Source organism: Equus caballus, chromosome 14 (assembly GCF_041296265.1).
Source record: "Equus caballus isolate H_3958 breed thoroughbred chromosome 14, TB-T2T, whole genome shotgun sequence".
NCBI classification, from domain to species: Eukaryota; Metazoa; Chordata; class Mammalia; order Perissodactyla; family Equidae; genus Equus; species Equus caballus.
The window spans coordinates 55,012,269-55,032,998 of NC_091697.1; the positions used below are offsets into that span (position 1 = coordinate 55,012,269).

Below are 20,730 nucleotides of genomic sequence, written 5' to 3' on the forward strand. Positions count from 1 at the left end.
ATACTCGGTTATGGCACCCCAGCCAACTGGATGTCCTCAGGGCAGGAGGATTATGCATCACATGAGGCGGAGGCAGCCCCGGGAGAGGAGGGATTGAGAACGCAGGCTCAGGGCTGGGCTTCTGGGTTTGAATCCCAGCTCCACAATTGGATGACTTTGCACAAGTAACTTAAGGCTTGAGCTTTTCATCTGACAATGGAGAGGATATAGCATCATTTCACAGGATTGTTACAAGGGTTCAGTGAGATAATTGAACATAGCAGAGTGCCTTAAGTAACACAAAGGTGAACTTTTATCATCATTTTTCCGGGAAAATAAAACCAGTCCTAGAAATCTACCTTATGGAATAACTCGAAATTGCCTGCTACTTTTGATTCTGAAAGAAAGGCCAGTTTTAGATTTGGGGCATGCCTTCGCTGGGGTTTGTCTACTGTAAACTCAATATCCCGAGTGTTAAGCAAAGTATTATTATTCAAGTGCATACAGTTTCCATTGTGGAAACAAATAATTCTTTAAGAAAGCTACCCCTCTTCCCCCAGGGAAATAAGAAAGCAATTATTGTCTGAGTCAATTTGGATTCCATATCATGTATCTCTTGAGGGGGCTGCAGAAAATAAGAGTGGGAATGGAGGTGAGTACCCGGCTTGCTTTCCCGTTAATGCTCAGACTGCTTGGATTCTGCAGTCCTTTGGGACGTAATCAGTGCTTCTGGATTGTGCCACAGTTTCATTTCACTGCCATCCTTTCGACAGTAGTTTCTTTTGTTTTGGTTTTTCAGATTTTTTTTCCTGACTATAAAAACATAGTTTGCAGTATATCAGTTAGTCCTCTTACTCACCATGTTCGTGATCTTCCTTTCGGGCATATCCTGTTTTAAGCAAGTCTAGTAAATGAAAACCCGTATTTATATCACAGATAAATTAGCACTGGGGATTTGTTCCCTTTAGAACATATTTTCCTCAAACACTGACTTCTGTTTTAGTGCATTTTAAATTGTTTCATTTAAAAACCAACAACCACCATATATTTTAGCAGAGTGCTGCTGAGACCATACCCCTGAAGGGAAATAGCCTCAGAGGAGGAGGTGGTGGGGTGGGTCCGGGCCTTTTCTTGTAGAGGGAAGATCTGTCTTCTTGGTGGTAGCTGAGATGTGCCCTTTACTCCGCAGGGTTTGACACCAGCATCCTGCCCATCTGCAAGGACTCCCTGGGCTGGATGTTCAACAAGTTGGACATGAACTATGATCTCCTGCTTGACCACTCAGAGATCAATGCCATCTACCTGGATAAATACGAGCCCTGTATCAAGCCTCTCTTCAACTCTTGTGACTCCTTCAAGGATGGCAAGCTCTCTAACAACGAGTGGTGCTATTGCTTCCAGAAGCCTGGAGGTAAGGCAGGAAGGAGGCAGGTGGGGTCCAGAGGCCAGGGCAGCTGTGCTGGACAGGGAAGGAGCACATGTCACGTATCGGGAGGCAGGTAGAGATCAGCAGGCAGAAAGACACAGCTAGAGAATGCAGCTTTCCTCCCATCTAATGACAGGTCCAAAGGCTCTTTTCTCCTAATTTGTTTTTACTTTTAGCATGGGATATTAGAAAACCCAAGAGAGTAATCAAGGCGTCTGTTCAGTCCTCCTTTTGGGAAAATCTCTTAACCATGTTGTACCTCAGCTTTTTTGTCTGTAAAATTAGTGTAGAAACCTTTGCTACATAATTCCCAAGGTCACTGTGAGATTCTTAATGTGAGAAATACTGTACAAATAGAAGAGTATGGTAATTCCCATTGTCACGTGAATTCTCCATGTGCCCCTTTGAGAAAGCCACTTGTCAGCTTCTCTAGGGTAAATGTGGATTTATACTGAGTGCCTTAGACAAGGATATTTTGGTTATAAATAAACTCCAGCTAACCTAAGAAAGAGACAGGATTTGAGGAGCATACAGAAAGAATACTGGAGTATCTCATGCAATGCAAAGTCTCCCAGGAGAGTCAGCCTGCAGGGGCTCAGACTAGGCACAGGAAGACTCAGGGATCCAGGGGCAGGAGCTCCGAGGCTCCCTGAGGGGCCTCATGGTCTGGCTTTATTCCCTCTGTCTCAGCTTCCCAGGCTTTGTGCCCAAGTGTGGTGGTTCACAGCTCATGGGACCAGCAGACACTGGTTTGTGTCTGAATTCCAGTCCCAAGACCCAGAAAAATCTGGTCCAGCTTGGGTCAGGTATCCAGGATAGCATACTACAGCATGGCTATCAGAATCCACCCCACCCACAGGAAAGGAAGATGGGTATTAATACTAAAGTATTTAGATTGCGTGTGTGTGTGTGTGTGTGTATGCGTAGAGAGGCCTAATACACACACACAGCAGAACATACTGGCCTTACACATGGCTGCTCAGTGAAAAGTAAGTGTGTGTGTGTTTATAGGATTATAAGATACAGCACAAAAAGCAGACTCACTGATGAAAAGGGCATGTGCCTTTTTAAATTTGAACAATATTTCCAATGTTCCCTCCAAAGAGGTTGTACCAATTTTTAACTCTCACCACAAATATCCAAGAACATCTAGTTCTCCAGGTGTTCCCAATCTTCATGATCATTGCCAAACTGAGGGACAAGAAATTATATTTCCTTATAGGCTTCATTTCTCTTATTATGACTTAAGTTGAGCATCTTTATGTTTGAGACACTCTTGAGTTTCTTTTTCCTTGAAATGTCTATGTTTTTTGTATACTTTTTCTCAATTAGGCTCTTGTGTTTTTTGTTTTCAGTAGGAACTCTCTCTATAGTATGGACATTAGAACTGCTCCGGTCAGATGTATTGCAAATATTTTTTTCCCAACTTTGACTTAGTGCATTTTTGCTAGGAAGAAAATTTAAATTTTAAGATAGTCAAATTTCTACATCTTTTATTTTATGGCTTCTGAGAAGCCATAAAGCTTTCATTAGCCTTAGAAAGGTGTTTCCCACTGCAAGACAGTAAAGCAATTCTCTGTTTTGTTGAGTACCTTTCCAGTTTGTTTGTTTATTTAAACCTTGTATCACTTTAGATTTCTTTGGTGTATGGTCAGGTAGGGTTCCAGCCACCTCCCCCACCCCTAGAGATGGTTATCCCGTTGCCCTTCTGTAATTTATTGACTAACCCAGCTTTCTCTATTATATATGAAATCCCTATATGCGATGTGTATATCTGTCTATTCCTGGGTACTCCATCCTATTATCGAACTATTCATAAATCAGTTCTAAACTGTTTAAATCATAGTTGTTTTACCATATGTTTTAATATCTAGTGAGGCCACCCTCTCCTGCCATTAATCTTTTATCAGAATTATTCTCATATGTTTTAACTCCTTGAATTTTAGAATCAGTTTATTCAATTAAAAAATTTCTTGTTGGTGTTATTTTAAAATCAGGCCAAATTAGATTAATCCAGAGAGAATTGACAGCTCTGTAACATTGAATCCTTTTATCCTAGAACAGGATCTGCCTGTTAACCAGTGGACTTACAAGTTTTGTTCTCACAGATGTTATAGTTCCCTTGTCTTTATTGTTGTTACCACTGTAAACGAAGTCGGGTTTTTTTTCCCATTATATTTCCTCACTGGTGCTTGTTTCAATATTAATTTTATTCTCAGCCACTTACTAAATTCTCATTTTGTTTATAATAGTTATTCTGGTTGGTTTCCTTGGATTTTCCAGGTGTGCAATCATATCATCTGCAGATAGTGATAATTTTTTCCTTTTCCATTTTTATACCCCATTTCTTTCTCTCTTCTAATCACATCAGGTAGCACCTCCAAATGGATGTTAAATAATAGCCATGTTTTTTACTTCAAGAGAAATTCTTGGAGTGGTTCAGTTTTAAGCTTAATGACATAGCATTTGGCCTGAGTTCATAGAAAATCATGTGACTTGAGCCAGGGTTCAGGTTTCACCTGAGTGAAACAAAGCCTCAGGGCCAATGCTTACTGCTTCCCCTGGGGGTGTAGTGCCAGGGCCCCCTGAGGGAGGTTACTGCCTTACCCAGCAGACACAGCTGGTCACCTGGCCACAGGGGGCGTCTCCGGATAGGCTGCCCTTTCGGCAACTACTGAGGGAAGCCAGGAGCCCCACCTATGGCACGGCATGGCATCCAGGAGAAGGTGAGCAAAGAAATTTGTTGTAGTTCTGTTTTTTGTTTGTGTCTCATTTTGCGTGTTTCCTCATTTAATAAATTCCCACCAGCTCCCTCCCTGACCTGGAACCAGTTCTGGGATTTCTATTTCACTTCCACGTTTCGTTATTATTTCCTGCTGATTAAGATGTGCACTTGAGGCTAAAATTTTTCCAAGCCACTCCTTTGGCTGTAGACCATAGGCATCACCATCTGGTATTTTTATTATAGTTAATTTGTAGATATTCTACAATTAGGGTTCTGAGTATCTTTTTGGCCAAGAAATTTTGAGAGATCACCTTTAAACTTTTGAGATGGTTTACTTGCTGACTGGTTTTGATATTATTCTTTAGTTTTATTGCTCAGTTTGAGTTTTAGACGTCTTTTCAAAAGTTCTCATGGGAATTCTATTCTTTGGATCAGTCCTTGAATATTTGCAAATATTTCTATCTTCTTTATCCAAAACCCAAAATGCTAAGTATAAACTTCCTGGAGTCACAGGTTATTTTCGCTTTATCATTTTAAAACATTATTCTCAGCACTGGGTAAAACTACAGAATAATGTGAACCTATTCTCATTTTTTCCCCCATTTTATTGGTGATGTAATCATTTTGTCTGGAAGCCAGAAGGATTCTTTACCTCGTAGGAACACGAATGTCCTGGGACATGCCTTGGTTTTGCTCAGTCTGTATCCCTTTTTCTTGAGATACGTTATGTTCTGTCGGGTTTGCGTGGTCTCTTCTCAGGAGCATCAGTAACAAGGACGTTTCCTCTCAGTGTTGTCGCTTCAGATACTGCCTTCGTTTCTTTCATTCTTCCTCTGGAGTTTTGTCTTGTTCTTTCCTCTGTTTTGCTTGCTATTAGTAGGTCTCAGTCTGATCATTTTTCCTTATCTTTCAATAAATAGAGTTCTTAAAATTACTGTAGGAGAATTTGAGGGAGGGGTCTTACAATTCGAAACTTGTTTCACAGGAAACTGTCTGACACAGTGTTGATAGGAATGATTGTAACTTTCCTTCTCTTCAGGAGCAGTTTTCTAAATGCCTGCAGTTTCTTCTCTACATTTCTGCAGAGATGCAAAGATGAACATGTCCATTTTCAAAATAGGAATAATATTGGTACTTACTTTATACGGTGTTATTAAGATGTAAAGTTCTAGAATATCGTCTGGTACATTCTAAGAATTCAATAAATGTTTATTATTTGTCATAGTAAATGCTACCTTTAATCGTCAACGATGGAATTCATTTCCTGTCTTCAGTTGGTGTCTTTCTCTTGTACTCTGAAATCATCCTAGATCCAGAAGTCAACAAAATGTACTTTACAGCCAGTTTCTCTCAAGGAACAAGCGGCAAGACCAGGTGGCATTGTGAAATCCACAGAATAATCACTGTAAATAGGTGCTCAGCTACTTTCTACAGGCCCCACACTTGCATGTACAGAGATAGTATAAGTGCTCTGAGAATCAGAGCCCTCTCTCCATGCCTAGAAGACCAGGAGCAAATAGCAGAGCCTCCCAGAGCCACGGGATCTGCAGGGCAGTCATGGTAAGACTCAAGAACTAGGGAGGTCACCTTTTTGCTTGGAATGGAAGTAAGTTCTTCTCTCTGGAGGTAAATGAGTACCGCACGCTTTGATATGCCCTACTTCACCATGTGGCTCCACGGTATCAGTCCTTCACTTGAGAGCTGACAGTTTTGTGCTTGTCCATGATACCATGTGTTTTATAATTGAAGACTCAGAGTCTGGGAGAGATAAGAGACTTGCCCAAAGTACTCAGCTATGAGGTGGCAGAGCCAAGAGTTAAGGTCTCGCTCTCTAGATCTCCTGTATATCTTCATAGTTGTTCCTTGGGGCCCGGGTTTTTCTTTCCTGGGTAGTGAGCCATGAGGTCTGAAGTAGCCGTTCTAAATCCTCTTTGTGTCCGCAGCAAGACCTGGAGTAGATTAAGTATTTGTCACCTTCCCTCTGGTTAGTTGGTCTGCAGATTCAGAACACTTATACACTAGTAAGCTTTGGTTCCCATTCTCAGCTCATAGAAATCTTAGCTGAGTATTTACTTATATAAAGGAAAAAGTCTATTCGCAAATCACCTATTAGACATCTGGTATTTGCTTGAGTTGGTGGTGGGAAGAAAAATTCGTATATAATGCAAGTAGCCCCCAAATACTATTTTAAGGACATCATGGTACAATTTCTTTTTTAAAATTAGTAACACTAATGGCCTGAATTTGTTTTGCTGCATAGTAACAGCATATGGAGTAATTCCACTCCCAGGTGTGTCATTGTCTACATTTCACGTCAAGAATGAAGCTAATCATTAGAGATTATATCCCGCACCATCTGGAAACTGCCTTTCATAAATTATTTTTCAGGTCTCCCTTGCCAGAATGAAATGAACAGGATTCAGAAGCTCAGCAAGGGGAAAAGCCTGTTGGGTAAGTACAATTTCTTGCCACTCGTTTAAACAACTAATTAAACCATCCATGTCTCTTGTAATATTAAGTACAGCAATGGTTATTCAATTAGGGCTCAGTGTTTTGTGAAATAAATGCCTTGTTTTACCCCAGACAGGGCTCTTCCAGGCAGCTGGTAATATGCCACAGTCAGCTGGACATAATCTGAAGATCGTTTAGCTGGTTGAGAGCTGCTGCATGCTCCATCAGCAAGAGGAGAGGTCAAAAGTCAGCCCAGGACTAGAATCTAGCACCATCTCTATGGTTGACTCCTCCCTGACCTTGGCTCCAATGAACCTTGGCTTTTTCTTCTTTCCACTACAGCCATTGAATGGAGCTCTCAAGTGTTCCTTCCAACTCTAAAATTACAAGGTCTATAAATTATAGAATTTCCTGTATTCCCCAGATCATGTTGTCCATTCAAAGAGAAAGATGAGCTGTACTCCCTTATAAATTTATCAGATAGGATTCAAGGACTTGAGTGTGCTTAAGTGTATTTCTGTCTCATGTGTGTAATCCCTAGAAGGAGGCGTGAACCTGTTTAGACACTGCATGTTTCTCCTCTTAAGGCGGAAGCACGTGGGTTGTGTGTGTGTGTTTCCACTTCCCTTTTAGCTCCTTGCCCTCATTTCTCCAGCACTCAGGGGTCGTTGTGGCATTCAGATAAGCCTGTCCCTGAGACGCTGGTAAACCTTATTTGTTTGATGAAGAAAGGAGTCTGCATTGCTTTCCTTGCTTTTTAAAAAGAGAGCTGATGGGCCAGCCCCAGTGGCCCAGTGGTTAAGTTCGGTGCACTCCACTTTGGCGACCTGGGTTTGGTTCCTGTGTGTGGACCTACACCGCTCTGTTAGTAGCCATGCTGTGCTGGTGGCCCACATACTAAAAAATAGAGGAAGATTGGCACAGATGTTAGCTCAGGGTGAATCTTGCTTAGCACACACAAAAAAAGAGAGCTGACAGCTGCAACACAATAATTTAGAATTATTCTTGTTACGTAGTCAGAAGCAGGTGCATTCCCTAAGCAGCCTGCCATTTTAGAAGTTTATCTCTTTACTTGAATAAAATGGGCAAGTTTTATGCAGATTGTCAAATGTAGGTGGTCTGTGAACTCTGGCAAGTTCTCTTCTGGTTTTTGGGTCACCTCATAGTGAATACTCCTTTTTTCTACTGTTGAAAATGTCTTATCTTAGTGGCTTGCCTCAGACTTTCCACTGCAAATACACCCTGTTCAACTCAGAAAGAACTCCAAAGTTGTGATTTTGACCTGTCTAGGCCTCGGTTCTTCTCCCATGTAAGAAATCTTCCTGATATGAAGGCAGAGTGGCTGGATTCCTCCTCCCTAGGTTTTCCATAGGTTTTCTCCAGGGCAAGGACTTATGTTTAGTGATCTGATTCCTCCACATGGGAGGTTATTTTGGATTTGAGTGATGTGCCTAAGATCCACAGGTAGTTATAGAACTAATATAATGCTATTTTAAAACATTTACTTTCAATGGGTATGGATATCTTCTTACTGCTACTGATATACTTCTACTGTGGTGTGAGATAGAATGTTCCTTTTCCATTTTCCCCAGCTCACATGAATGAAATGCCTAACTTTGTCCTACCATGAATTCTACCTAGTTTTTTTTTTTTATTAAAGATTTTATTTTTTCCTTTTTCTCCCCAAGCCCCCCGGTACATAGTTGTATATTCTTCATTGTGGGTCCTTCTAGTTGTGGCATGTGGTACACTGCTTCAGCATGGTTTGATGAGCAGTGCCATGTCTGCACCCAGGATTCGAACCAACGAAACACTGGGCTGCCTGCAGCGGAGCGCACAAACTTAACCACTCGGCCATGGGGCCAGCCCTGCCACCTAGTTTTAAAGCTTACTTTATCTCAACTCCCCACATATAGAGATTACTCTAGCTGACTCATAAAAATGCCATTTATCTGCTTAAAAATCATTTTTCTTGTGGGGAAATCTCCTAATATAATAAATGTATATTCAGGGACATTCAGATTCAAAATAAATAAATAAATAAATAAATAAAACAAGCAACAAGTTATAATCAGTTATAATAACTGCCTACTTAGAAAAAGTGGTAATCTTATTTCATTGTAGATTTAGAGCAGCACTTGCTTCTTACCAACCTGGGGCTCAGCCTAATATGCATTTTTTTTCTTTTTTGGTTTATTAAGTGCTATTGTTTTCCAGCTGCAGCTGAAGGAGGAAGAGGAGCATTTCCCCAGCTCTCTACTTGTCCACAAACTTCTCTGCCTTTGGGTTCTTGAGAGCATTTACTTTTTCTCTTCCTTCCTAGCTATGATCTGATTTGATCTCTGAGAGCCTGGTCATCCTGGAATAGCCTGGTGAGAAGAGTGTTTAAGAGTAGTTCCTAGAATCAGCTGAATCTGGGCTTAAATCTAGGGTCTGAATAGATATCTTCAAAGTGCCAAGAGGAAATAACTTTGAATGTAGAATGTGAAACTTTTCCCAATGATCATTCAAGTGTGATCATAGATTCAGTGAGTTTACTAACCAGACTCACTAATGTATCACTAAAGAATTTACTCTACAGAAGACAAACAAGATATGCTGCTAAATCTAAATATGACCTAGAAAGATGTTTTGACAGCAAGCTAAAATTAAAATTTCAGACTGTTGGGGGCAGTGGGAAAAAGGTGGTAGAAACATGTTAAGTTTCTGGTTTATTCAGGGAGAAAAGAAAACATACATTAACTTTAGATCTTATTAGGAAAAAACATGCTTCTCTGTGGAAAATTTAAGGGTAAAAATAAGAATATTAGCATGTATGGTTTTTAAATCTATAGAAGAAAAATATGGAATAAAGAAAACTTGATCATTTCAATGAAAGGGGTGAAATGAAAAATAGGAAGCACAAAATATAGTGGTAGGAATAAGAGCAAGCATATCTGTAATCACAATAAATGTGAATGGGCCAAACTCATTTATCATGAGGCAGAGACTATCAACTGGTATTTTTAAAGAGAGTTGCACATAAAACAATTCTACAGAAAGTTGAAATTAAAAGATAGTAAAATCTGACAAAAGCAAGTACTTTGTTTTGAATTCTAAAAACAAAGCTAGAATATTGTCTTGCTGAAATGTTCCCTTTACCATATTATGTCATCAATTGGTATACCCATAACTTTAAAACATAATAGAATTACAAGGAGGAATTGTCACAGCTGCAATCATTATCAGAGACTTTAATATACCTCTTCATGAAACTTACAGTTCAAGTAGACAAAAAATATATAGAATTGAATAACATGATTTATTAGCATTCATATACATGTATTCCTTTAAATAAGCATAGAATATATTAGAATATAAACTTTTCAAAAACACAAATGAAATATTTTGCCATGGATTATGCCACAAAAGAAAACTCAAGTCTCAAAAAAACTATCACAGATCAAATTCACTCACTACAACAGAATGAAAGTAGAAGTCAAAAATGAGATTATCAAAACCCTGTACATTTTGGCAATTTTATCAATAATTAGTCAAAGATGAAGTAAAGCAAAAACTACAAAACATTTAGGACTTAATGGAAATGAAATCACTGTGTACCAGAGTTAGACGGGAGCAACAAAAGTGAAACTTAAAGCTTCAAATGCATTTATGAAAATTAAATTTTCAAATCAAAAAGCTATAAGAACACCATAACCTGAAATGATTAAGACTAAACCATAAAACATGAAATAGACAAACTTTTAACCATAAAACATGAAATAGACAAACTTTTGGAAATACGAAAGGCTCAAGTACTGTCATGAATTAAAGAGTGGGATGTAACCTCAGATTAGAATATAGTAAATTTTGTGCGTATCAGAATTACTTGGAGGGTTTTTTAGAGCACAGTTTCTGATGCAATAGGTCTGGGGTCAGGCCCAAGAATTTGCTTTTCTAAGATGTTTCCAGGTGATGCTGCAGCTGCTGGTCCTGCACACTTTGAGAACTACTGCTATAAACAAATTGATACAATTGTGAAAACATAGTTGAAATGGCTAATATGAGTTACCACATTTGGCCCACAAAGAACTAGAAGACCCAACTAGCTAAAAAACCATGAAATTAATTTAAATCAAATTCAAAATACTACTTTCATCCTCCAAAATAGGCACCATGCCCAAAATATTTTTATGGTGAATCCTTCATGGAAGAGATCATTCTCATATTATATAAAATGTATAGAATATAGAAAAGTACTGGAATCATTTTATGAATTAGTTGCTTTGATACAGAAATTGAAGAAACAAAAGCATATTGCTCTATCCCTTAGTAACACAGATGCAAAAGGATTAGCAAATTGAGTCAGTAATATTCTAGTAATGTATCATGACCAAGTAGTATTTATTCCAGGAAAGCAAAGATACATTTTTAATTGTGTCACCAATAATTCACTTCATTAAAAGTATAAAAAGGATAGAAAAAATATATATAACAGATTAAAAATCATATGATTTTTTCAAGTGTTAAAAATGTTATTGAATCAGAAGAAATAGTAAAACTGAATGGACCAATTATTAATAAGGAGATTAAATCAGTAATCAAAAATCTCTCCATGAAAAAAAGCCCAGGCCCAGATACCAAATGTCTTCACTGGTGAATTTTGCAAAACATTTAAAGAAAATGTAATACTAATCCTTCTCAAACTCTTCAAAAAATCAAGGAGCGGGAACACTCCCAAACTCATTTTATGAGACCAGCATTAACCTGCTACCAAAGCCAGAAAGGCACTACAAGAAAACTAAACTACAAGCCAATATCCTTGATGAATATAGATGCAAAAACTCTCAATAAAATACTAGAAAAATGAATTCAGCAGCACATTAAAAGAATCATTCACCATGATCAAGTGTGATTTATCCCTGGGATGTAAGTATGGTTCAACATATGCCAATCAACCAATGTGATACATTACATTAAAAAATGAAGGATAGGGGGCTGGCCCCGTGGCCGAGTGGTTAAGTTCGCGCGCTCCGCTGCAGGCGGCCCAGTGTTTCGTCGGTTCGAATCCTGGGCGCGGGCATGGCACTGCTCATCGGGCCACGCTGGGGCGGCGTCCCACATGCCACAACTAGGACCCACAACGAAGAATATACAACTATGTACTGGGGGGCTTTGGGGAGAAAAAAAGGAAAAATAAAAAAAAATCTTTAATAAAAAAAAATAAAAAAAAATAAAAAAAAATAAAAAAAATAAAAAAAAAAATAATAAATAAAAAAAAAAAAATGAAGGATAAAAATCATATGATCATTTCAATGGACACAGAAAAACCATATGACAAAATTCAACATCCATTCATGATAAAAACTTTCAACAAATTATTTATAGAAGGAATGTACCTCAACATAATAAAGTCCATAAATGACAAGCCCACAGCTAACATCATACTCAATGGTGAAAGGCTGAAAGCTTTTCCTCTAAGATCTGGAACAAGACAAGGATGCCCACTTTCACCACTTCTATTCAACATAGTACTAGAAGTCCTGGCCAAAGCAATCAGGCAAGAAAAAGAAATAAAAAGCATCAGAATTGGAAAGGAAGAAGTAAATTGTCTCTGCTTGCAGATGACATGATTTTATATGTAAAAAATTCTAGAAACTCCATCCCAAAATTGTTAGATATAATAAATGAATTCTGTGATGTTGCAGGATACAAAATTAACATACAAAAATCAGTAGCATTTCTATACACTAACAATAAATTATCTGAAAAAGAAAGAAAACAATCTCATTTACGATAGCATTAAAAACAATAAAATACCTAGGAATAAATTTAACCAAGAAGGTGAAAGATCTCCACACAGAAAATTACCAGAATTAATGAAAGGAATCAAAGAAGACACAAATAGATGGAAAAGTATTCTGTGTTCATGGACTGGAAGACTTAATATTGTTAAAATGTCCATACTACCCAAAGCCATCTATAGATTCAATGCAATCCCTATCAAGATTCCAATGGCATGCTTTACAGAAGTAGAAAAAACAATCCTAAAATTCATATGGAACCAGAAAAGACTCTGAATAGCCAGAGAAATCCTGAGAAAGAAGAACAAAGCAGGAGGCATCACACTTCCTGATTTCAAGCTATATTATAAAGCTATAATCAAAATAGTATCGTCATGGCATAAAAAAAGACAGAGAGACCAATGGAACAGAATCAAGAGCCCAGAAATAAACCTATGCACATATGGTCAACTATTGTTTGACAAGGGAGCCAAGAAGACTCCATGGAGAAAAAATGGTACTGTGAAAACTGGATATTCACATGTAAAAGAATAAAACTAGACCCCTATCTCACACTGCTCACAAAAATTAACTCAAAGTGGATTGAAGACTTAAATGTAAGACTAGAAACCATAAAATTCCTAGAAGAAAACATAGGAAACAGGCTTCTTGACATAAGCCTTGGCAATGATTTTTTGGATATGACACCTAACGCACAAGCAACAAATCAAAAATAAGTGAGACTATATCAAACTTAAAAGCACAGCAAAAGAAACAATCAACAAAGTCAAAAAGCCTATGGAATGGGAAAGAATATTTGGAAACCATATATCTGATAAGGGGTTAATATCCAAATATTCTAGAGCAAATTAAGCTGAACTATCACTGCAGGTAAAAATGAGAAAGCTAAGGCTGTCTTACTTTGGGTAAATCATGAAAAGGCAGGATTCTTTGGAAAAGACAATAACACAGAGAAAAGTAGAAGGCAGCAGCAGAAGATGAAGACCAAATATGAGATGGATGGACTCCATAAAAGAAGCCCTAGGCGTGAGTCTACAGGAGCCGGGTAAGGCTGTTGAGGATAGAACATTATGGACATCATTATTCATAGGGTCACCATGAGTTGAAGCCAACTTGATGGCATGTAATAATATAATAAATCCAAAGTATATAAGGAACTCATACAACTCAATAGCAAAAACCCCAAATATCCAATTTAAAATTGGGCAAAGGTCTGGCCTGGTGGCACAGTGGTTAAGTTCGCACGTTCTGCTTCAGCGGCCCGGGGTTTGCCGGTTCAAATCCCAGATGTGGACATACACACCGCTTGTCAAGCCATGCTGTGGCAGGTGTCCCACATGTAAAGTAGAGGAATAGGCATGGATGTTAGCTCAGGGCCAGTCTTCCTCAGCAAAAAGAGGGGGATTGATGGCAGATGTTAGCTCAGGGCTAATCTTCCTCAAAATGAATAAATAAATAAAAATGGGCAAAGAACCTGAACAGACATTTTTTGAAAAAATACATACATATGGCCAACAGGTACATGAAAAGGTGCTCAACATCACTAATCATTAGGAAAGTGCAAATCAAAACCACAATGAGATCACCTCATGCCTATTAGAATGGCTATCATCAAATAGACAAGAGATAACAAATGCCAGTGATGATGTGGAGAAAAGGGAACCCTTGTGCATTGTTGGTGGGATTGTAAACTGGTATAGCCACTATGGAAAACAGTATGGAGAGTCCTTAAAAAAATTACAAATCAAACTACCATATGCTCTAGTAGTCCTACCTCTGGGAATATATCGAAAGGAAATGAAAACACTATGCCAAAGAGATTTCTGCACCCCATGTTCAAAGCAGCATTATTTACAATAGCCAAGACATGGAAACAACCTAAGCGGACATCAACAGAGGAATGGATAAAGAAGTTGATACATACAGCCATGTATCCCATATGTATATAATAGAAATTATTCAGCCATAAAAAGGAAATCCTGCCAATTGCAACAACATGGATGGCCCTTGAGGGTGTTATGCTAAGTGAAATAAGTCAGACAGTGCAAGACAGAATACTGTATGATCTCACTTACATGTGGAATCTAAAAAACAGAAAAACAAGATCATAGAGAAAGATCAGATTTGTGGTTACCGTAGGTGGGGGAGAGAGGATTGGAGCAAGGTGATCTTCCAGTTATAAGATAAATAAGTACTAGGGATGTAATGTACAACATGACGACTACAGTTAAAACTGCTGTATGGTATATATCTAAGTTGCTAAGAGAGTAAATCCTAGGAGTTCTCATCACAAGGAAAGAAACCTTTTTTTTGCATCTATATGAAATGATGGATGTTAACTAAATCTAATTTCACAATATATTTAAGTCAAATCATTATGCTGTATACCTGCAACTTATGCAGCACTCTATGTCAATTACACTCAATAAAACTGGAAAATAAAAAGTTGTTCCCCATTTATGATTTAAAGGGAAAAATAACTTATCAAAGAAGGAATAGAAGGAACCTGTCTAACCTTGAGCGAGTCCCAGGGTCCTGTAATCTTGACTAAGTAATAATCAGCCACCCCCCTCCCCTGTGGTCCTGCGGCAAGTGCCCTGTCTGGTGCGTGAACCCGCTTCTCTGTCTTGGAGGGCATTAACCCTGAGTATCTCTGCACTTCTCTGATTCCCCCAGGAGCGTTCATACCGCGGTGTAATGAGGAGGGCTACTACAAAGCCACGCAGTGCCACGGTAGCACGGGGCAGTGCTGGTGTGTGGATAAATACGGGAACGAGCTAGCCGGCTCCAGGAAACAGGGAACTGTGAGCTGTGGTGAGTAAGGGTTTCTGCACTGGCCCCGCAGTGACCTCTGGTAACCTGGAGGTCCTCGCTATGTTAGGATCTGAGCAGAAGAATTTTAAGAGGTGGCTGTGGTCTACAGTGAGTGAGTTTACAGTGGAGACAGAGTACCTGAAATCACATGAGACTAGGCATAGCTTTTCGAGTGGCAGGAACTCACCACGACCAGTGGGCTGGATGACAGTTTTTGACAATCAGGAACTGCTGCAGGCAAAGAGCGACTTAGGCTGCCTTCGCTATTCACTTAGGATTATAAACCTCCCAAGAAGGTAGAAGCATCTCAGAAATTCTGGGGCTGATCTCAGAACAAAGCTTGTGGTCCATGCCGTGTAGACTAACTCTACTTGAAGAAGGATGCTCCCACCTTCAGAAAGTAAAGTGCATGGTTTTGCCCTACAGTTAAGTCACACGCGAGGGAATGACCAACATGGGTCACGAGTAAGCAGAAACTAACCTTAAATCTTTTTTCCCTTACTGTTTCAGAAGAGGAGCAGGAAACCTCAGGGGATTTTGGCAGCGGCGGCTCCGTGGTCCTGTTGGACGACCTAGAGGATGAAAGGGAGCTGGGACCAAAGGATAAATTGGGGAAGCTGAGGGTGCACACCCGGGCAGTGACGGAGGATGATGAGGACGAGGATGATGACAAAGAGGATGAAGTCGGGTACATATGGTAGTCCCCATGAGAAAGAGGACACGAGGTTTGCACAAAATTGCAAGTCACTTCCTGTTCCTGCATTTGTATCTAAGACTCCACGGCACCAAGGTCTCTTCTCCATTGTTGCTCTCTATACCCAACCTAAGGTTTGGAAGACAACTCTTTGTTCCCAGAGCATTCTTATTTTGCATACAGTTGTGTGGGAAGAAGGGTGTTATGTTTTGTTTTGTTTTTTCTATGGGAATGGCTGGCTGCATCAGAGCCCCCTTCCCTCCCCTGAGATTTCTGCAATGAGCATGTGATTTATGTGGGATTCTGACAGTGCAGGGAGCCCCCACCCTCTAAACGTCCATGGCCCTTTTTGATCACTCACAAGGTGGTGATTATAGCATGGTTCCCAGCCTTACAGTGTCTAAGTGCTTTTCTTGTGTCCTGTAGATGTTGTGGAAAACACACCACACTGTACCTTTCCCCCTGGCCCCACCACCCCTGGTGTTTATTATTGAAAATTAGTTTTTCACGTCACTGTATCTGGCTTCCTACAAACAACAGCCTTAATTCAGTCAAGCACCCCTTTGGGGAACTGATTTTCTTTATTTAAAAAAATGGTGTCTGGATGCTTCTCTCTGTACTTGCATAAATATGTATGTATGTACAGAAGAGACTGTGTATGTGTATGCCTCACACGCACAGAAGTACACACACCTCTCAGAAAAAGTAGGTACCTATTAAAAAGTCATTTGGAAAACAATTACAAATTTTTCAGCTTGTCCAGACCTGGCTCACAATTTCTGGAGTAGGGAATTTGTATCGAAGTCCTTTCTTGCACTAACAGTTGGCACTTGTCGCCTGCAGGCTGAGGAGGTTTCTTCTCTATGCATCAGTAGAGTTACTGGAAGCCTCTTTGATTTGGATACGCCTCTCTCTGCCTAAATCGCTTTTCCTGCAGAAGCCATGCGACTCCCATGTGGGCAGCTTCACAAGCCATCTCTTTCATTTCAGCTCAAAGCCCCCTCGGACTGCAGCACTTCTGTCTGCCGCAGGTTCCCCCCTTCCCTACCTACTCAAGGGCTTTTTCTAAGGCATGTATGCACACCCCTGCTCTCTGAGAAGACAGTACCATGGTGTTCCTTAGCAGAAGAAAATTCAGGCTTCTAGACTCACTGTTTTGCTTTTGCTCCCTTTCTATCCACACATCATGATGACAGTATAAAAGCTGTATGGATTTTATATCATTCATCGTTTGTAAAAAATCCTAGATGGAGACCTAGAAAGAACTTTCTAGTAGCACATGGAAGCTGGGTTGGATTTTTAGGAGCTAGTTCTGCCACCACCCCGTCACCCGAACAAGTGTCAAGATACTGATGAAAGCCCTTGACCATTGCATTTATTGTCCCTAAGTCAAGTCATTATTAGAGTCTATCTCCAAATTTGGTAGCTTTTAGGATGTCTCCCCTATCAAGCTGGTCCAGATACAAGTACCAAAGAGTAGTCCAGTGTACCAGCCCTTAAGCTCCTGCCCCACCTGGTTTCCACCTACCTGGATGCCCTAATCAGCCAGCCAGCAAGGCTCTCTGACCCACATTTGTTTTTCGTCCCTTCCCTGTGAGCTCCACCCAGTCTATAAGAAGATCAGACAAACTCAGGCAAAAAATATATTCAGCCAAACCATGATCACAGTGGCAGCTGACCACTCCCCCACCCTAAACTGACTATTTGTTTGTATTTTACCAGCCCACTTCAAAACTAGCATTCTCCCTTGCATTGGCCAGATAAAGTGTCATTATCCCTACCTAGAGTTAGTGTCAGATGGGAAATGAACATACTTGATATAGTGAACTCATTTGGCCCGACAGACACAAGTACAACCAGGACCCTAGATGTAAAGAGACCGTGGGCAAGCTCTGTATTGGGATCTCAAGTCCATCATCTCTGTTTCGGTATTTTTTTTTCTCACTTGAACAAAACTCTGAGATCATAATTTAGAAAACAGGTGCTTAATTGCAGCTAAATGACAATAGAGTATATAAAAGAATCAAGATGTTAAAAAAAAATCTCAGTTTAGACCATCAAAGAAAACCATTGTTACTATCATGCACAAGAGAACAAATTAAAATCGACAAATTGATTTCACTTAGAGAAACTTCTAGGAACAGAGTGAACCACTGATTTTAATTTGCCTAATTATCTTATGACAAGTGTCAAATTAAGATGACACTTAAAGATCCTCAGCATTAACTTAATGATGGAGAAGAGGGCTCAGTAGTCAATTCCCAGTAAGGTAATGAGATGCTCGTTTTCAGAGAGATTCCAAGATATTTTAATTCATGAAAATATTAAATAAAAAGCCATCCCCAGACTGGAACCCAAAATCAATGGAGCAACGTTAATGCCACTTTTCATGCCTCAGTTTGGCGTGACAGCAGTAGATTTCTTTAAGGGGCTTTAGTACTTTTCACAAGTACTAAAGATTAGATTTTTTAGTTATCTTCAGAAGTAGAATTTTTGTTTTCCTCTTTTTTGGCAGGAGTCCTTCAGCTAGTGACTGAGTATACATAAAAATCTTGATTGAAAAAAATAGTACTGTGATGCACCATCCCTTCTTTGAGACAGGCATTGAGTTGAATCCTCACTACTCAGTTTGGGAAACTCCTTAGGTAATTGTTTTATTCTTATTCCTTAAATGGTTCTTTTATTACCGTTTCCTTGGCATCCAATTTAAATCCCAGAATTTTCTTCCACCATGGTTAGTTGTCTGCCATATTAATGTATTTTGTTTCCACAAACATCCCAGGCATGGGAATACCTTAACATTGAATTTGAGGTTTCGTATCAGTTTCCCCTTCTTTATGCCTGTTTCTCCACGCCCAGCAGTGACTCATGATGTGTCTGTCCAGGTCTGCCCCTCTGCCCTTCCCAGGATGCATTCACATTTGCTTTTTACCTTGACCACACTGTACAGTAACAAACATCCAAGAGTCCTTTCTACAGTGGGTGGTTTTGGTCTTTTTATACCTTTTCTCAAAGTCACTGATGTTTGTCCCTGTTCTGTGTGTAGCATTGTAATGAGAGCCACCAAATCCTGAGTGTCAGTTTGTTGTCTCTATTGTAGATGAAATAGTGAAGTAGAAAAACCTAGTAAATTCTGAATGCTTTTCCACGTAGACTTATCTGGAATGTGAACACGACTCTTTCTTTGGTTAATAGTAAATGCTTAACTGTAGTCCTGAGTAGGTACATTTCTGTCTGTCTCAATAAATTTTAATTTGTCTGCAACATCTGAGTGTTTGTCTTTTGTTACCTTGGATGTAAACTCACCAGGCCACGTCCACAGGTGATCTCTGGAGAACAGCGTGGGCAGATGAAGGGCCTTCAAGTCCTCCGTATGTGGCAGGGAGGTCGACCTGCTGTGAGCTGGGCCTGTCCTGGCTCTTCTCAAGCCCATGCGTGCCCTGTACCTGCTCAGTCTCACCTGAACCTTCTTTCTGCTGCTTTCACCTCTCTCAGGCTTCAACTTTGTTATTTAGTCCTCACCTATCTATCTATCAGATTTCACTGTTGACATCTTGTTTATGACCTTACGCTTTTTCAACTCTGCCTATTCCTTCCCTCCCCAGTCAGTTATTCTCCAATTCTCCTGAAAAAAAACTCTCTCTTTTTACAGGAACTCTGAGTTCTCCTCAGCTCATGGATCAACACTCAGATGCTTGTCAAACATCAGAAAGCATCCACATTGGAACAGGAATGATTTCCTTTCCACCTTTATCCACAGTCAGGCCAGTGTGTCTATGACTTAATTATACCCTGAGTGAGTAATTTCACCATGAGCTGAGGTAGAAACTATCTTATGAATAATTCCATTCCTTTACCCCATGGACTGGATTTTACAGACAATTTACAGATTGACAGTTCAAGGAAAGGTGCTTCATAAATCCATGAAATAACTAATGTCAGGAGAACATGGTCAATATGAAGCCTCTGGGGTAGTTAGAGGGTACATTAAAGAGAGGTTGGCATTTGCGGACACCCTTCAAATTCCTCTCGCACTGGCACAGTTGTACAGGTCAGGCATCACATTTCTTCTCAGGTCATGCCTTCACAGATGCCGCCTTGATCCATTAGAGGCCAGGACCAAAGGAAGGAGAGCTGGAAGCCAGTTCTCCAGCTTTGGTTACCTGGTGTGAGCAAAACGGTCGCAGTACCCTCTCACAATTCTGTCAGTTGTAAGATTTGCTTTGACAAATTGATTCAAGGAAAGAGGAAGATTTCAAAAGTTGTTCACTCAACAACCTTTGTAGATATATGAGTAGATTTGTATATTTCTAGATTAATATATGTTGGATGAATGAATGCCACTCTGGGCAGCCACCACATTCAGTTCTGGGAACACAAACGTGAGTAAAACCTGGTCCCTGCTCTGTTAAGTTGTTATCTCCTTGGAAACAACAGACAAATAAATAACTGTTAGAATATAGGTTGATGGAAATCTTAATTGACACCAGTGACTGCTGCAGCCTTGTTAAAGCTTGCCTTTCTTGCTTCCTTTATCTGTCATTCTCTGGGTTTTCTCTTACCTCTCAGCCCATTCCTTTTAGGTCTCCTGTGTATCCTTTTGTTCAGCCAGTTCTGTTAATATTGATGGTCCTCAGATCTGTGTGCCTGGCCCACTTCTCTTTGGATTCACATGCTTTCTCTGGATATTATTCTCCGTCTAGATGGTTTCAACCATCCCCTCCATGCTGGGAAGCCCCCACTCTCTTGAGTATAGGTTTTGACTTCCACTCCATTCTGAAACGATTACCTGCCAATTAGATAATTCCCACTGACACTTCAATTTCAAACCTTAAAAAATCAAAATGATAGACAACTG

The 20,730-nt window shown here is 39.8% G+C and overlaps 1 protein-coding gene across 1 annotated transcript in view; it reads left to right on the forward strand.

Annotated features, from left to right (window-relative positions):
- SPOCK1 (SPARC (osteonectin), cwcv and kazal like domains proteoglycan 1) overlaps window positions 1-19,136 on the forward strand; it is a 470,219-nt gene extending 451,083 nt beyond the window's left edge. Inside the window, exons 8-11 of the mRNA XM_001918180.6 lie at window positions 1,169-1,390; window positions 6,519-6,581; window positions 15,041-15,178; window positions 15,689-19,136. Coding sequence (XP_001918215.1) covers window positions 1,169-1,390; window positions 6,519-6,581; window positions 15,041-15,178; window positions 15,689-15,879 — 614 coding nt within the window. The 3' untranslated portion in view covers window positions 15,880-19,136. The remainder of the gene's footprint in view (window positions 1-1,168; window positions 1,391-6,518; window positions 6,582-15,040; window positions 15,179-15,688) is intronic.
- The last annotated feature ends 1,594 nt before the right edge of the window (window positions 19,137-20,730 follow it).